General features: G+C 46.4%; 1 protein-coding gene across 4 annotated transcripts in view; it reads left to right on the top strand.

Moving 5' to 3' along the window:
• The window catches only part of usp45 (ubiquitin specific peptidase 45), a 36,605-nt gene that overhangs the window by 16,213 nt on the left and 7,800 nt on the right, over window positions 1-12,592 (top strand). For all 4 annotated transcript variants that reach the window (XM_062465085.1, XM_062465084.1, XM_062465087.1 and 1 more), the window contains exons 9-14: window positions 2,916-3,003; window positions 5,453-5,534; window positions 6,532-6,623; window positions 6,798-6,854; window positions 6,948-7,082; window positions 7,228-7,828. In XM_062465085.1, the coding sequence (XP_062321069.1) occupies window positions 2,916-3,003; window positions 5,453-5,534; window positions 6,532-6,623; window positions 6,798-6,854; window positions 6,948-7,082; window positions 7,228-7,828 (1,055 nt within the window). The remainder of the gene's footprint in view (window positions 1-2,915; window positions 3,004-5,452; window positions 5,535-6,531; window positions 6,624-6,797; window positions 6,855-6,947; window positions 7,083-7,227; window positions 7,829-12,592) is intronic.

Here is a 12,592-nt window from a genome sequence, read left to right on the forward strand (position 1 = left end):
CCAGCGCCAGGGCCTGTGGTCCGGAGGGTCAGCACCACACTCTGGACCTGGTGCCAGCGAGGCACCCAGCTTGTGCTCAGAGCCCAGTACTCTCCCAGTGATGTGTGTGTCTGCGTGGAGGTGGGGTGGCTAGATTTGGGCCTGTATGAGTAGTGTTATTATCATTCTTTTTTTTGGTTTCAACCCACACAGGCTTTGACCCTGTGTGGGTTGAACCGCATTTACACACACACACACACACACACACACACAAAACACAAGTAGTAGTTTTAAGTGCAGTTTTGCCTGTCTCTCTGCTCACCTGTCTGCATTAACCTCCCTGCTCAGCCCTACAGAGAGGCAGCAAAGCTTCCGGTCACATACACAGAGAGACAGGCTCAAATGTAGGCAGGGAAAGTATGTGTGTGCGTGTGTGTTTATGTGTGTGCGAATGTGTGTGTGTGTGTGGGGGGGGGGGGCTTGTGTGTGGTACTAACTCATCCGCTGTTAATAGTGAGAGAGGGGCAGCTGTGTGTGTGCGGCGGGGGCCAGATTGGGGCGAGCGCTGCAGGGCCCTTCTGCCTCTCTTCCACTGGGATGAGCTTCCAGGACACACACTCCACTCTGGTCCCCGCCCGCGCCTCTCCTTCTCCTCTTCTTTCTGCCCTGCTCCCTGCGCCTCTCCTCCCTTCTCTCCTTCTTACACACCAGCTTCGTTGCTGCCACCAGGATCAAGTTTGAATTCCTGGAGTAAAAAGCTAAATTCCATTGTCGTAAAGGAGACATTGCTTCCGATTGCATGTAACGCAAATCAAGGACATATGTGCCCCCTCTCCCCCCTCCTCGTTCCAGCATGGTGCAGAGACAAGAGGGCAGAGGGACTGAGACATGGGGCGGGGGGAAGGGGGAGGGGGGTGGGGGCAGTCTGGGGCCTCCAGACCTCGAGCCCTCCAGCTTCCTGGTGCTAACCTGGGTTAGGGGGCAGGTGGCCTGCTGTCCCCAGCTCTGCTCTCCCATCCGAGACAGCACACTTTACCCAACGCCAGCCCCCCCACGGCAGACCTGCTCCGTGGTGTCAGCCTATCACAGCAGACCACGTCCATGCAGTCGCGCTTGACGTCGCCTGCCGGCAGGCTGAACGTGGCCCTAATCTGGCTCGAGTCCGCCCCGACCTCTGACCCCTGCCGTCGCTCGGGCCGACCTTGTGACCACTTTCAGCCTCTCGACCTGTTTTGTGAGTTGTGTGGCTGTGGCTGGCCAACAGGTTGGCATGCCTGTGGCCCGGCTGGCCGTCTGGCCCCCGAATCTGGCCCCGCAGCTGTGCTGCCCGGACAGGGGCGAGCTCAAGGAGAAGCCCAGGATCGGACGTGGGGATCGTCTTTAGCGCGACCAGTAAAAGCTCTCTCATCCACGGCCAGTTTTCCAACCTGGATTCAGGCCTTTGGTAATATTTTGTTTGGATTCTTGTCATTCGCTTTACTACCGTGTCTTCCAGCTCTCATCTACAGCTGGAACAAAACGCAGCTGCCAGGCTCATCATCGCGAGTACGAGCCAGTCATTCCTATTGGGATTGATTTTCTACTGGCGTCCTGTTAAGTACAGCATCGACTTTACAATGGTACTGTGTGTCTACAAAGCACTAAACCATTCAGCGCCTTAATATCTGTCAGACGTCGATTCCATCAAGAGATCTTCAGATTGTGGTTTACTCTCTCTGATTAGATCCAAACCACAACACAAACTGCTGAATGCGCATTTGTCGTCGCTTGGTCGAAACTGGAATAGTTGACATCACCTATCAGAGTAATCATAAGGTATCTACCCTATCATAAGATAGTTTATCTTCTGTGCTCTATAAATACATATTGATTGATTGATTGTGACACCTAGGTTAAAACACAGGATAGCTGTGTCTCAATACCCATACTATTATAATATATTGTATGCCCAAAACATATTTAGTGTGTCCCAATACATAGTATGTCAAATGCAGTATGCGAAAAAAAAACAAAAAAAACAATGTCCTACTGCATCCAGAGGCATTGGCAGTATGCAAACCTATTCTGACCCATATCCCAAAACGCACCTGTCTTCTAGGCATGTTTTTTTCACAAAGTAGTATGTCCCAGTTGTACGCATACTGCATGTAACAGTATACTTGGTACAAAATCCCATTTTGAACGTGACACAATAGAACTAATAGTAGACTAGGTGACCAACTGGTATCAGTATTGTACGGCCTGACACATCAAACTACAGCTAATATTATTTTATTAGTGTCATTCTTTATAACCAAAGATGCTTTGCCTTGAATCGGGCCGAACATATTAATACCGAAGTGAGACATTATGTCAGTGTGTCGTGTGCCTCAGCGCTCGAGAGTGTGTTAGCGTGCTTGTCGCGCGCGGGGGGTGTGTGTGTGGGGGGGGGGTGGCGGGCGGTTGAGTGTGTGTGTGGGGGGGGCGGGCGGTTGCGTGTGTGTGACCCGAGCTGGTTTAATGAAACCGGCAGAGTGAAACAATGTGTGTCTGCGAGCACCAGAGAACGAGGCAGCGCCTCTCCGGCTGCACCCAGGGAAAGTCCTTGAGGAAGAACAATGCCTATTCTCTTTCCCCATTCAAGTCCCTCTATGCAGTTGATTGCTTTGTGGATGTGGCTGATTGCTTTCTGTCTGGCGAGGAGGCGGGTGTTCGCGAGGCGGCAGGCCCGCGTGTGTTTGTCCTGGTTTCCCTGCGGTGCCAAACGAGCATGTTGGCAGCGCGTGTGTGTGTGTGTTTGTAAACGTGGGTTTAAACAAATTCCATTTCGATTTCAGTGTTATCCGTGGGTTGGGTTCTATGTAAAAGCTTTGTTCCCTTATTATCCCTCTATTTCTCTCCCTCTCTCTCCTTCTTTTTCAATCTTTCTTTCTCGCTCTCCCCCTCCATCTTTCCAGGGCTCCTCGGTTCAAGGGTTACCAGCAGCAGGACAGTCAGGAGCTTCTGCACTACCTGCTGGAGTCTATCAGAGTAGAGGAGACAAAGGTGAGGGCACACTTTCTCACACACACTCTCATATACAGTACACACTCATATAGACACAGTCATATGCACGCACACTATCATTTTTCTACTCTTGCCAAAACTAAAACATTTCATTATTTGAAACATTTATGGTACACTAATTCATAAAAAAATGTGTATTCATTGGACTAAAGGAAACATTTTACTTCTCCTTGTAACTGGTCTTTGGTTGACCAAGCAATAATAATGATTTGCTTGCCTTACAACCAACCTGTTGGTTTTCCCAATTGGCGAGCTAGCTAACGCTAGTGTTTAACTGGTTTACACTGGGAGTGATAAGTATTGGATGGTACTAGCTGGATAGCTGTGTATCATTGGGAACTGTATCGAATAGTAGCGTACTGCAGCTCAACTTGGGATGAAGCCAAGAGGCCTGTATTGATCTGTTTTGTCATCTAGTTGTACAGTGTGGTATTACTGTCAAACCAACGTTTAGCTCCCCTGATAAACTGACACACACAAACGCTCTCTCTCTCCCCCTCTCTCTTCTGCTCTCACTGTCATTCTATGTCTTTCCCTCAGTCTCCCTCTCCCTTACCCAGTAACTAAGGGTAGCTACCTAGTGTTCCCGACAACAGATAGTCAAAGGCACACGTCCATGTTGTGTGTGTATGTGTGTGCGTGCACGGTCTGGTCTCTGCCTGGCTAGCCATTGTGTCCTAACCTTATGGTGCCATGTTTCTGGCAAGTGCAGAGTCCTACCCCCTTGTGAAGCAATTATGACCCCCACAGAGACTGGCTCCAGGTCCCCCCCCCCCGGGCACACCCCAGCCCACCAGTGTCTCAGAGGGCCCCTGAAGGAGCAGGAGGAGCGGGTGTGGAGCGGTCAGCCCCCAGGCCCAGGGGCCCCCAGGCTGGCCCTCCTCTGGTCCTTGCTCCTGACTTGTGAACGGTGACAGTTGTGCTACTTGGGGGCCTTGCAAGTGGCAGGGCCCGGCACCATTGTGTGGTCTTGGGAAACCCACAGCTGCTGAATGAGTTGCAGGACTGGGCCATTATGCCACAGGGTCACCCCCTCCCTTTCCATCCCTCAGCCCCCCTGCCCCTCCATGCCCCCCCCCCCCCCCCCCTCCATGCCCCCCCCCCCCTCCCCAGCCCTTCCAATCAGGAAGAGTAGGAGGGGGGCAGCACCAGCTCTATTCATCACACTCAGACACACTCATGTATACATTTATCTCATTTACACCCACACATATATACACACACACACACACACAGTATACACACAATTTCAACATTTCTGACGGTTCCTGAATCACTTAAAACTCTTTGAGTGTAACCATAGTAACCAATGACAAGTCGCAGCATACAGAAGCTGGTTCTCAGACATTAAACACTTTGTCGTCGTTGCTGACCATTATTCGGCAACCAGAAGGCCAACACTTAACTATGTTCAGTTCCAACAACAAACACACCATCTCTCTCTCTCTGTCTGTCTGTCTCTCACTCAATGCCTATTCCAGCGAACTGGAGGGTCTTAAGTGCTTGTGTTGATTAGTCATTAGGATCACATATGTAAATATGCTAATGAGCCCACAGTCAATTATCACCAGTTAGCTGAGACGTTTGGTCCTCCATTCTCAGACCCAAGCCTCTCTCCTCCTTGACCCCCCCCCCCCCCCCCCCCCCCTCTCGTCCTGCGTGGGACAGAGCAGTCTGTTGTTTTGGGAAGGAAGGGTAAGGGGTTGGGGGAAGATCTCTGCTGGTAACTAATTAGTGGGTAAATCTAATTCTGTGGAGGGGTGCTGGGCCGGGCCAGGCTGGGATTAACGAGGCTTCTGACCTAGATAGGCCGTCCAGTGCGTGGGTTCTGGCGGTGGGTCTGGGGGAGGGGGTGTGACTGGTTAGGTCCACAGACAGCCACGGCCAATTATCTATTGATTGGTGCTTTACTGTGGCTGTGTGTCTTCACAGCTCTTGCACCAACACACTCACTGACCATGTCATCTCACATAACAGAGCAGGCAGACGACGAGCACACACACACACACACACACACACACACACACACACACACTGCCTCTCACTCAGGGAAATGAACACTCACACCCCCATGTGCCCATTCAGAGTTCTGGTTCCCCTATAGAAGGATCAGCTCACACAAACACATAAAAACACAAACAACTTTAGATGGGTTAAAGGCATTGAAAGAAACAGACGGCATCATCGAATCATTTGATGACTTTTAAGTAAGCAATATTTGACCCACTAGATCAAATACAATACAATAAAATGTTGTTTGAATTATATTTTCTACTCAATGTCACAAATGGCTTTACAGCCGCCCACAGACATCACTGCCGTGTAGCCAACCTCAGAGAAGCCAAGCCAGCATTTGAATGATTTAACATGCCGTTTAAGTTCTCTTTGTGTGTGGGTGTGTGTGTGTGTGTGTGTGTGTGGACCGCAGAGGATCAAAGCCAGCATTCTGAAGGCCTTCAACAACCCCACAGAGAAGACAGCAGATGAGGAGACCAAGCGCCAAGTCAAAGGTTTCCAAACACACACACACACCATGGTTGGGCTCGATTCTTCAACATTTTGAATATGAAATTCATTTTGAAATGTGACATTTTAAAAACGATTCGCAAAAGATATCTGTGCAACTGTACAAAAGCGGTTGAATTAATGGGGAAAAAATGAGCTTTTCGAATTGTTATTCCAGTTTGTGATTCGGAATGTATTCAATTAAGAGAGAACTGACCCCAACCCTTTCACACAAATCCACTGGAACCCACAAGACCACACACGCGATCTACAACCCGCCTCGCTCACAGAACCAGGTCAACAGCACCATCTAGTGGCGCTTTCATTCAAAGCCACAAACAGATAGCAGAAAGAACAGCAGATTATCAAGGATCAGAAGCACACAGTTCTAACAAGACGAGAGACCAGAGTCAAGAACTGGTCTGTGTTTACCAGGCACAGTGCAGAGTATAATATAATATAGATATAAGACTTTTTTATAGCGCATTTCATACAAGAATTGCAGCTCAAGGTGCTTTACATAAAATCAATAAAAAGAATAATACAAGTAATATAAATAATAAAACCTTTTTTTTTTTTTTTTGCCGGTAATCACACAAGCCGCAGTCCTTGCAGTATCTCGAGCCACAGTCTTTGTGGTTCCCCAATATACTCGTAAACAAAAAAGTAACTCAACGAAACACAAACCAAATATCTCCCGAAAGCGCAGCAATAACACCTCGACTGCAGTATTGCATACAGTGCAGCAGCAAGCAACGCTATAGTGCAGCATCGAACGATGTGGCGAGGCAGTCCTCCAAAAGACTAGTGGAGAGAAAATACACTTTTGTAGGTGTTCCTGAAGTGAACGTGCTGCTGCCAGTGCCCTTAGGCCAGGCGTTCCAGTCTCCACCAGCTCCTCTCCCGTACACCACCCGTACGACATGCTTTGCTCATCAGCGTCTCCCTGCATCTGATTGGACGTAAACCCCCATGTTCTGACCCTCACTTTTCCTCTGCCAGCCTATGGGAAGGAGGGGGTGAAGATGAACTTTGTGGATAGGATCTTCGTGGGCGAGTTGACCAACACCATCATGTGCGAGGAGTGCGAGCACGTAAGCCAACCTGTGTGTGTGTGTGTGTGTGTGTGTGTGTCCCGTGTGTTCTCACACCAGCAGGCGCTACGTGGCCCGTGTCGCACATTTTAGCATGTGTTTGGGATGTCGAGCATGTCTTAGGGTTAGGGTGTGTGTGTTTGAACAACGCTGGTCTGGTCTGGTGCCCTGCAGATCTCCACCGTCAAGGAGGCCTTCATGGACATCTCCCTGCCCATCATCGAGGAGCGGGTAAGGCTGGCGTCACCACCTGATGGCATCTGCCCCCACAGACTGTGTTGGTATAAGCTGGTGTAACAACGCCCACCCCCTCCGCCATTCCAGATGTCGAAGCCCACCAACCCTGGCCGTCTGGGCAAGGTCACCCGGGACCAGGAGACGCACGGGTCCCACGGCGACGAGACGCTCTCCTCCGCACACGCTCACTGCAACAAGAACAACAGGAAGCAGAGCGGACAGGTGTGTGTGGGAACGAGAGAGGGAGAAAGAGGGTGTGTGTGCGAGTATGGTTGGGCTGTGATTAGGAGTGTGTGTGTGTGCGTGTGTAGAAGAGAGAGAGCGTGTAGGTGAAAGCATTTATGTGTGTGTGTGTGTGTGTGTGCAGAAGCAGCAGGACAGGAGGTCTTCAGGCCACGTTGAGGACAGGGAGGGGGCAGCCGACGTCCCACCAGATCGCCCTCAGGAGGACGAGGCCCGGACGCCAGCGGCGGCAGCAGCCGCCAGCCAATCGGAGAGCAGCGAGAAGGACTCCGGCCCCCAGGACAGCAGCAACGACGCCGACAGCGAGGCCTCCGAGAGCGAGTGGGCGGCCCGCCCCCCATCGGCACACGCCCAGAGCTCCGGCCCCGCCTCCACCGCCTCCACCCTCACCCCCTCCCCGCCCCCCCCTGCCTCGGCCCCGTCCCCCAAGCCCAAGCAGGGCGGGGGCGGCGCCGTGGAGCAGCTGGTCAGCGCCGTGTCCAAGCTGGGCCTGGGCCCCGACGGCCAGGACGAGCAGGGGGGCGCGGGGCACCGCGAGCAGCCCCTCCACCAAGGGGCCTTCCAGGCCCTGTCCCACAGCTACACCCCCTGCTCCAAGGAGTGCTCCGTCCAGTCCTGCCTGCACCAGTTCACCTCCGTGGAGCTGCTGATGGGCAACAACAAGCTGCTGTGCGAGAGCTGCACCGAGCGCAGGCACAAGCAGCTACGCAAGAGCAGCGCGGCAGGTCAGTATGAGAGGCCGTATAGGCCTTAATTCATACTTGATCTCACATACACGCCATGACCTCACATATATACCATCATACTCTCACATATATACCATTATACTCTCACGTATATACCATTATACTCTCACATATACACCATTATACTCTCACATACACGCCATGACCTCACATATATACCATCATACTCTCACATATACACCATTATACTCTCACATATACACCATTATACTCTCACATATACACCATTATACTCTCACATATACACCATTATACTCTCACACATACACCATTATACTCTTGCACATAAACTGGCATACTCTCTTACACACACAAAAATACCGTCTTATATGCACCATCATACTAAAGTATGACAATATATGTAAGAGACAAATAGTATGTGTGAAACAGAATGTTACTATATGCAAGAGAATAACAGGATGTGTAAGAGAGATAACTTATCTATGTGAGAGAGAATACTTGTCTATGTGAGAGAGAATACTTGTTTATGTGAGAGAGAATACTTGTCTATGTGAGAGAGAATACTTGTCTATGTGAGAGAGAATACTTGTCTATGTGAGAGAGAATACTTGTCTATATGAGAGAGAATACTTGTCTATGTGAGAGAGAATACTTGTCTATGTGAGAGAGAATACTTGTCTATGTGAGAGAGAATACTTGTCTATATGAGAGAGAATACTTGTCTTTGTGAGAGAGTTTGATTGAAACGGAAGGCAGTTTGATTGAAAAGGAAGTAGTACTCAGTTCCTGATTGGCTTACACATGAAGAAGGATTTGGGGTAGATGTAGCTAACGCCCACCTTCCCTATCAAGACGAGACTGAGTGACATGACAAGATGGATTCATCTATAACATTTTGCATACTCCAAATCCTAAGGCGTCATTGTAAGAAATGTTGTATCAAGGACGACAGCCATACGCGGAGGCTGTTTCTAACGCTAACGTTGACAATTAAATGCGCCGGCTCTTCAGACCTGGATCAGGTGCATCAAGGAGCGGCAGCAGCACTCTGTCAGGAGCTCGTCTTAATGCCAGCCAAGTGATGGCGCAATCCCAATATCAAACTCCGCAGTATTTCGGTTAAGACTCCTGACAGAGAGCTGCTGCCGCTCCGTGATGCACCTGATCCAGGTCTGAAGAGCCGGCGCATTTCATCGTTAGCGTTAGAAATAGCCACTGTGGATGGCTGTCGTCTTTGATTCCAACATTTCTGACAACGATTCAAGCAAATCCACTAAAAAACTCAAATGTAGAATTCCATAGTTGTTTAGGAAGCTATACCGACCCCCACTACTTGAGTCAAAAGTCCTAGATCAGTTTTTCAATTGATGAAACAAACTATCATTTAAATTAAAGCCAATGCCTGTGTGAATACCGTCCCGTGGCACTGGGGTTTTAACCGTTGACGTCTTTAATTAGCCGAGTGGTCTTTACACCCTTGGCTATTAACCTAAACTTCAATGCCACAAACTGAACTTGATGTCAATCTGTTCACAACATTTTCCAGTTGGGACTTTTAAGATCCTATTTGAGTGTAGGCCCCTATGCCCGATGAGTGCCCGCACCCATTCACTGCAACGAAAGCTTCATGGATCCGACTCGGAATCTGAGTTTAGAGACGCTTGACCAAAAAAATTGTTTGGCGTGTGGTGCGTTTTGGAATTGTTAATGTGATGTGTTCCCATCGTATTTAAGTTTACAAAGAAGAGGTTTGTTAATGTGACTGTATACATATCTCACTCGTACTGGCTAATCAGCTAACATGTTAAAGTAGCCTAGTATACATCCGAAGTCGCTGTCGTGAAACTAGCCTCATTTTCACAAAAGGCTTCGAGGTCAAATTAAAAACCTTTAAAAACGTCTACATTTAGCAAATATTATTGTGCACAAGTATTTTAGTATAGTTAATATGTAATTTAATTCCATAATTTCCCCAGGAATAACTGTAAAAACGTAATTCAGGAACGGGTCTGTCCTCCCTACAATAACGCCGCAGCATTTGGAGTATAAAATGTTAATCAAATGTTATTAATGAGTCCAATGGCTTCATTAAGCCGCCCACTCTCTGCCATCTTATCATGTCACTCAGTCTCGTCTTGATAGGGAAGGTGGGCGTTAGCTACATCTACCCCAAATCCTTCTTCATGTGTAAGCCAATCAGGAACTGAGAATTCAGTACTACTTCCTTTTCAATCAAACTGCCTTCCGTTTCAATCAAACTCTCTCACATAGACAAGTATTCTCTCTCATATAGACAAGTATTCTCTCTCACATAGACAAGTATTCTCTCTCACATAGACAAGTATTCTCTCTCACATAGACAAGTATTCTCTCTCACATAGACAAGTATTCTCTCTCACATACACAAGTATTCTCTCTCACATAGACAAGTATTCTCTCTCACATAGATAAGTATTCTCTCTTACACATCCTGTTATTCTCTTACATATAATAACTTTCTGTTTCACACATACTATTTGTCTCTTACATATATTGTCATACTTTATTATGATGGTGCATATAAGACGGTATTTTTGTGTGTGTAAGAGAGTATGCCAGTTTATGTGCAAGAGTATAATGGTGTATATGTGAGAGTATAATGGTGTATATGTGAGAGTATAATGGTGTATATGTGAGAGTATAATGGTGTATATGTGAGAGTATAATGGTGTATATGTGAGTGTATAATAGTGTATATGTGAGAGTATAATGGTATATATGTGAGAGTATAATGGTATATATGTGAGAGTATAATGGTATATATGTGAGAGTATAATGGTGTATATGTGAGAGAATAATGGTATATATGTGAAAGTATAATGGTATATATGTGAGGTCATGGTGTGTATGTGAGAGTATAATGGTGTATATGTGAGAGTATAATGGTATATACGTGAGAGTATAATGGTATATATGTGAGAGTATGATGGTATATATGTGAGGTCATGGCGTGTATGTGAGATCAAGTATGAATTAAGGCCTATACGGCCTCTCATATATGAGAGGCCGTATAGGCCATAATTCATACTTGGTCTCACATACATGCCATGACCTCACATATATACCATTATACTCTCACATATATACCATTATACTCTCACATATACACCATTATACTCTCACATACACGCCATGACCTCACATATATACCATTATACTTTCACATATATACCATTATTCTCTCACATATACACCATTATACTCTCACATATATACCATTATACTCTCACATACATACCATTATACTCTCACATATACACTATTATACACTCACATATACACCATTATACTCTCACATATACACCATTATACTCTCACATATACACCATTATACTCTCACATATACACCATTATACTCTCACATATACACCATTATACTCTTGCACATAAACTGGCATACTCTCTTACACACACAAAAATACCGTCTTATATGCACCATCATACTAAAGTATGACAATATATGTAAGAGACAAATAGTATGTGTGAAACAGAATGTTACTATATGCAAGAGAATAACAGGATGTGTAAGAGAGAATACTTATCTATGTGAGAGAGAATACTTGTCTATGTGAGAGAGAATACTTGTCTATGTGAGAGAGAATACTTGTCTATGTGAGAGAGAATACTTGTGTATGTGAGAGAGAATACTTGTCTATGTGAGAGAGAATACTTGTCTATGTGAGAGAGAATACTTGTCTATGTGAGAGAGAATACTTGTGTATGTGAGAGAGAATACTTGTCTATGTGAGAGAGAATACTTGTCTATGTGAGAGAGAATACTTGTCTATATGAGAGAGTTTGATTGAAACGGAAGGCAGTTTGATTGAAAAGGAAGTAGTACTGAATTCTCAGTTCCTGATTGGCTTACACATGAAGAAGGATTTGGGGTAGATGTAGCTAACGCCCACCTTCCCTATCAAGACGAGACTGAGTGACATGATAAGATGGCAGAGAGTGGGCGGCTTATTGAAGCCATTGGACTCATTAATAACATTTTATTAACATTTTATTAACATTTTATACTCCAAATGCTGCGGCGTTATTGTAGGGAGGACAGACCCGTTCCTGAATTACGTTTTTACAGTTATTCCTGGGGAAATTATGGAATTAAATTACATATTAACTATACTAAAATACTTGTGCACAATAATATTTGCTAAATGTAGACGTTTTTAAAGGTTTTTAATTTGACCTCGAAGCCTTTTGTGAAAATGAGGCTAGTTTCACGACAGCGACTTTGGATGTATACTAGGCTACTTTAACATGTTAGCTGATTAGCCAGTACGAGTGAGATATGTATACAGTCACATTAACAAACCTCTTCTTTGTAAACTTAAATACGATGGGAACACATCACATTAACAATTCCAAAACGCACCACACGCCAAACAATTTTTTTTGTCAAGCGTCTCTAAACTCAGATTCCGAGTCGGATCCATGAAGCTTTCGTTGCAGTGAATGGGTGCGGGCACTCATCGGGCATAGGGGCCTACACTCAAATAGGATCTTAAAAGTCCCAACTGGAAAATGTTGTGAACAGATTGACATCAAGTTCAGTTTGTGGCATTGAAGTTTAGGTTAATAGCCAAGGGTGTAAAGACCACTCGGCTAATTAAAGACGTCAACGGTTAAAACCCCAGTGCCACGGGACGGTATTCACACAGGCATTGGCTTTAATTTAAATGATAGTTTGTTTCATCAATTGAAAAACTGATCTAGGACTTTTGACTCAAGTAGTGGGGG

The sequence above is a fragment of the Osmerus eperlanus genome, chromosome 7, assembly GCF_963692335.1.
Source record: "Osmerus eperlanus chromosome 7, fOsmEpe2.1, whole genome shotgun sequence".
Lineage (NCBI taxonomy): Eukaryota > Metazoa > Chordata > Actinopteri > Osmeriformes > Osmeridae > Osmerus > Osmerus eperlanus.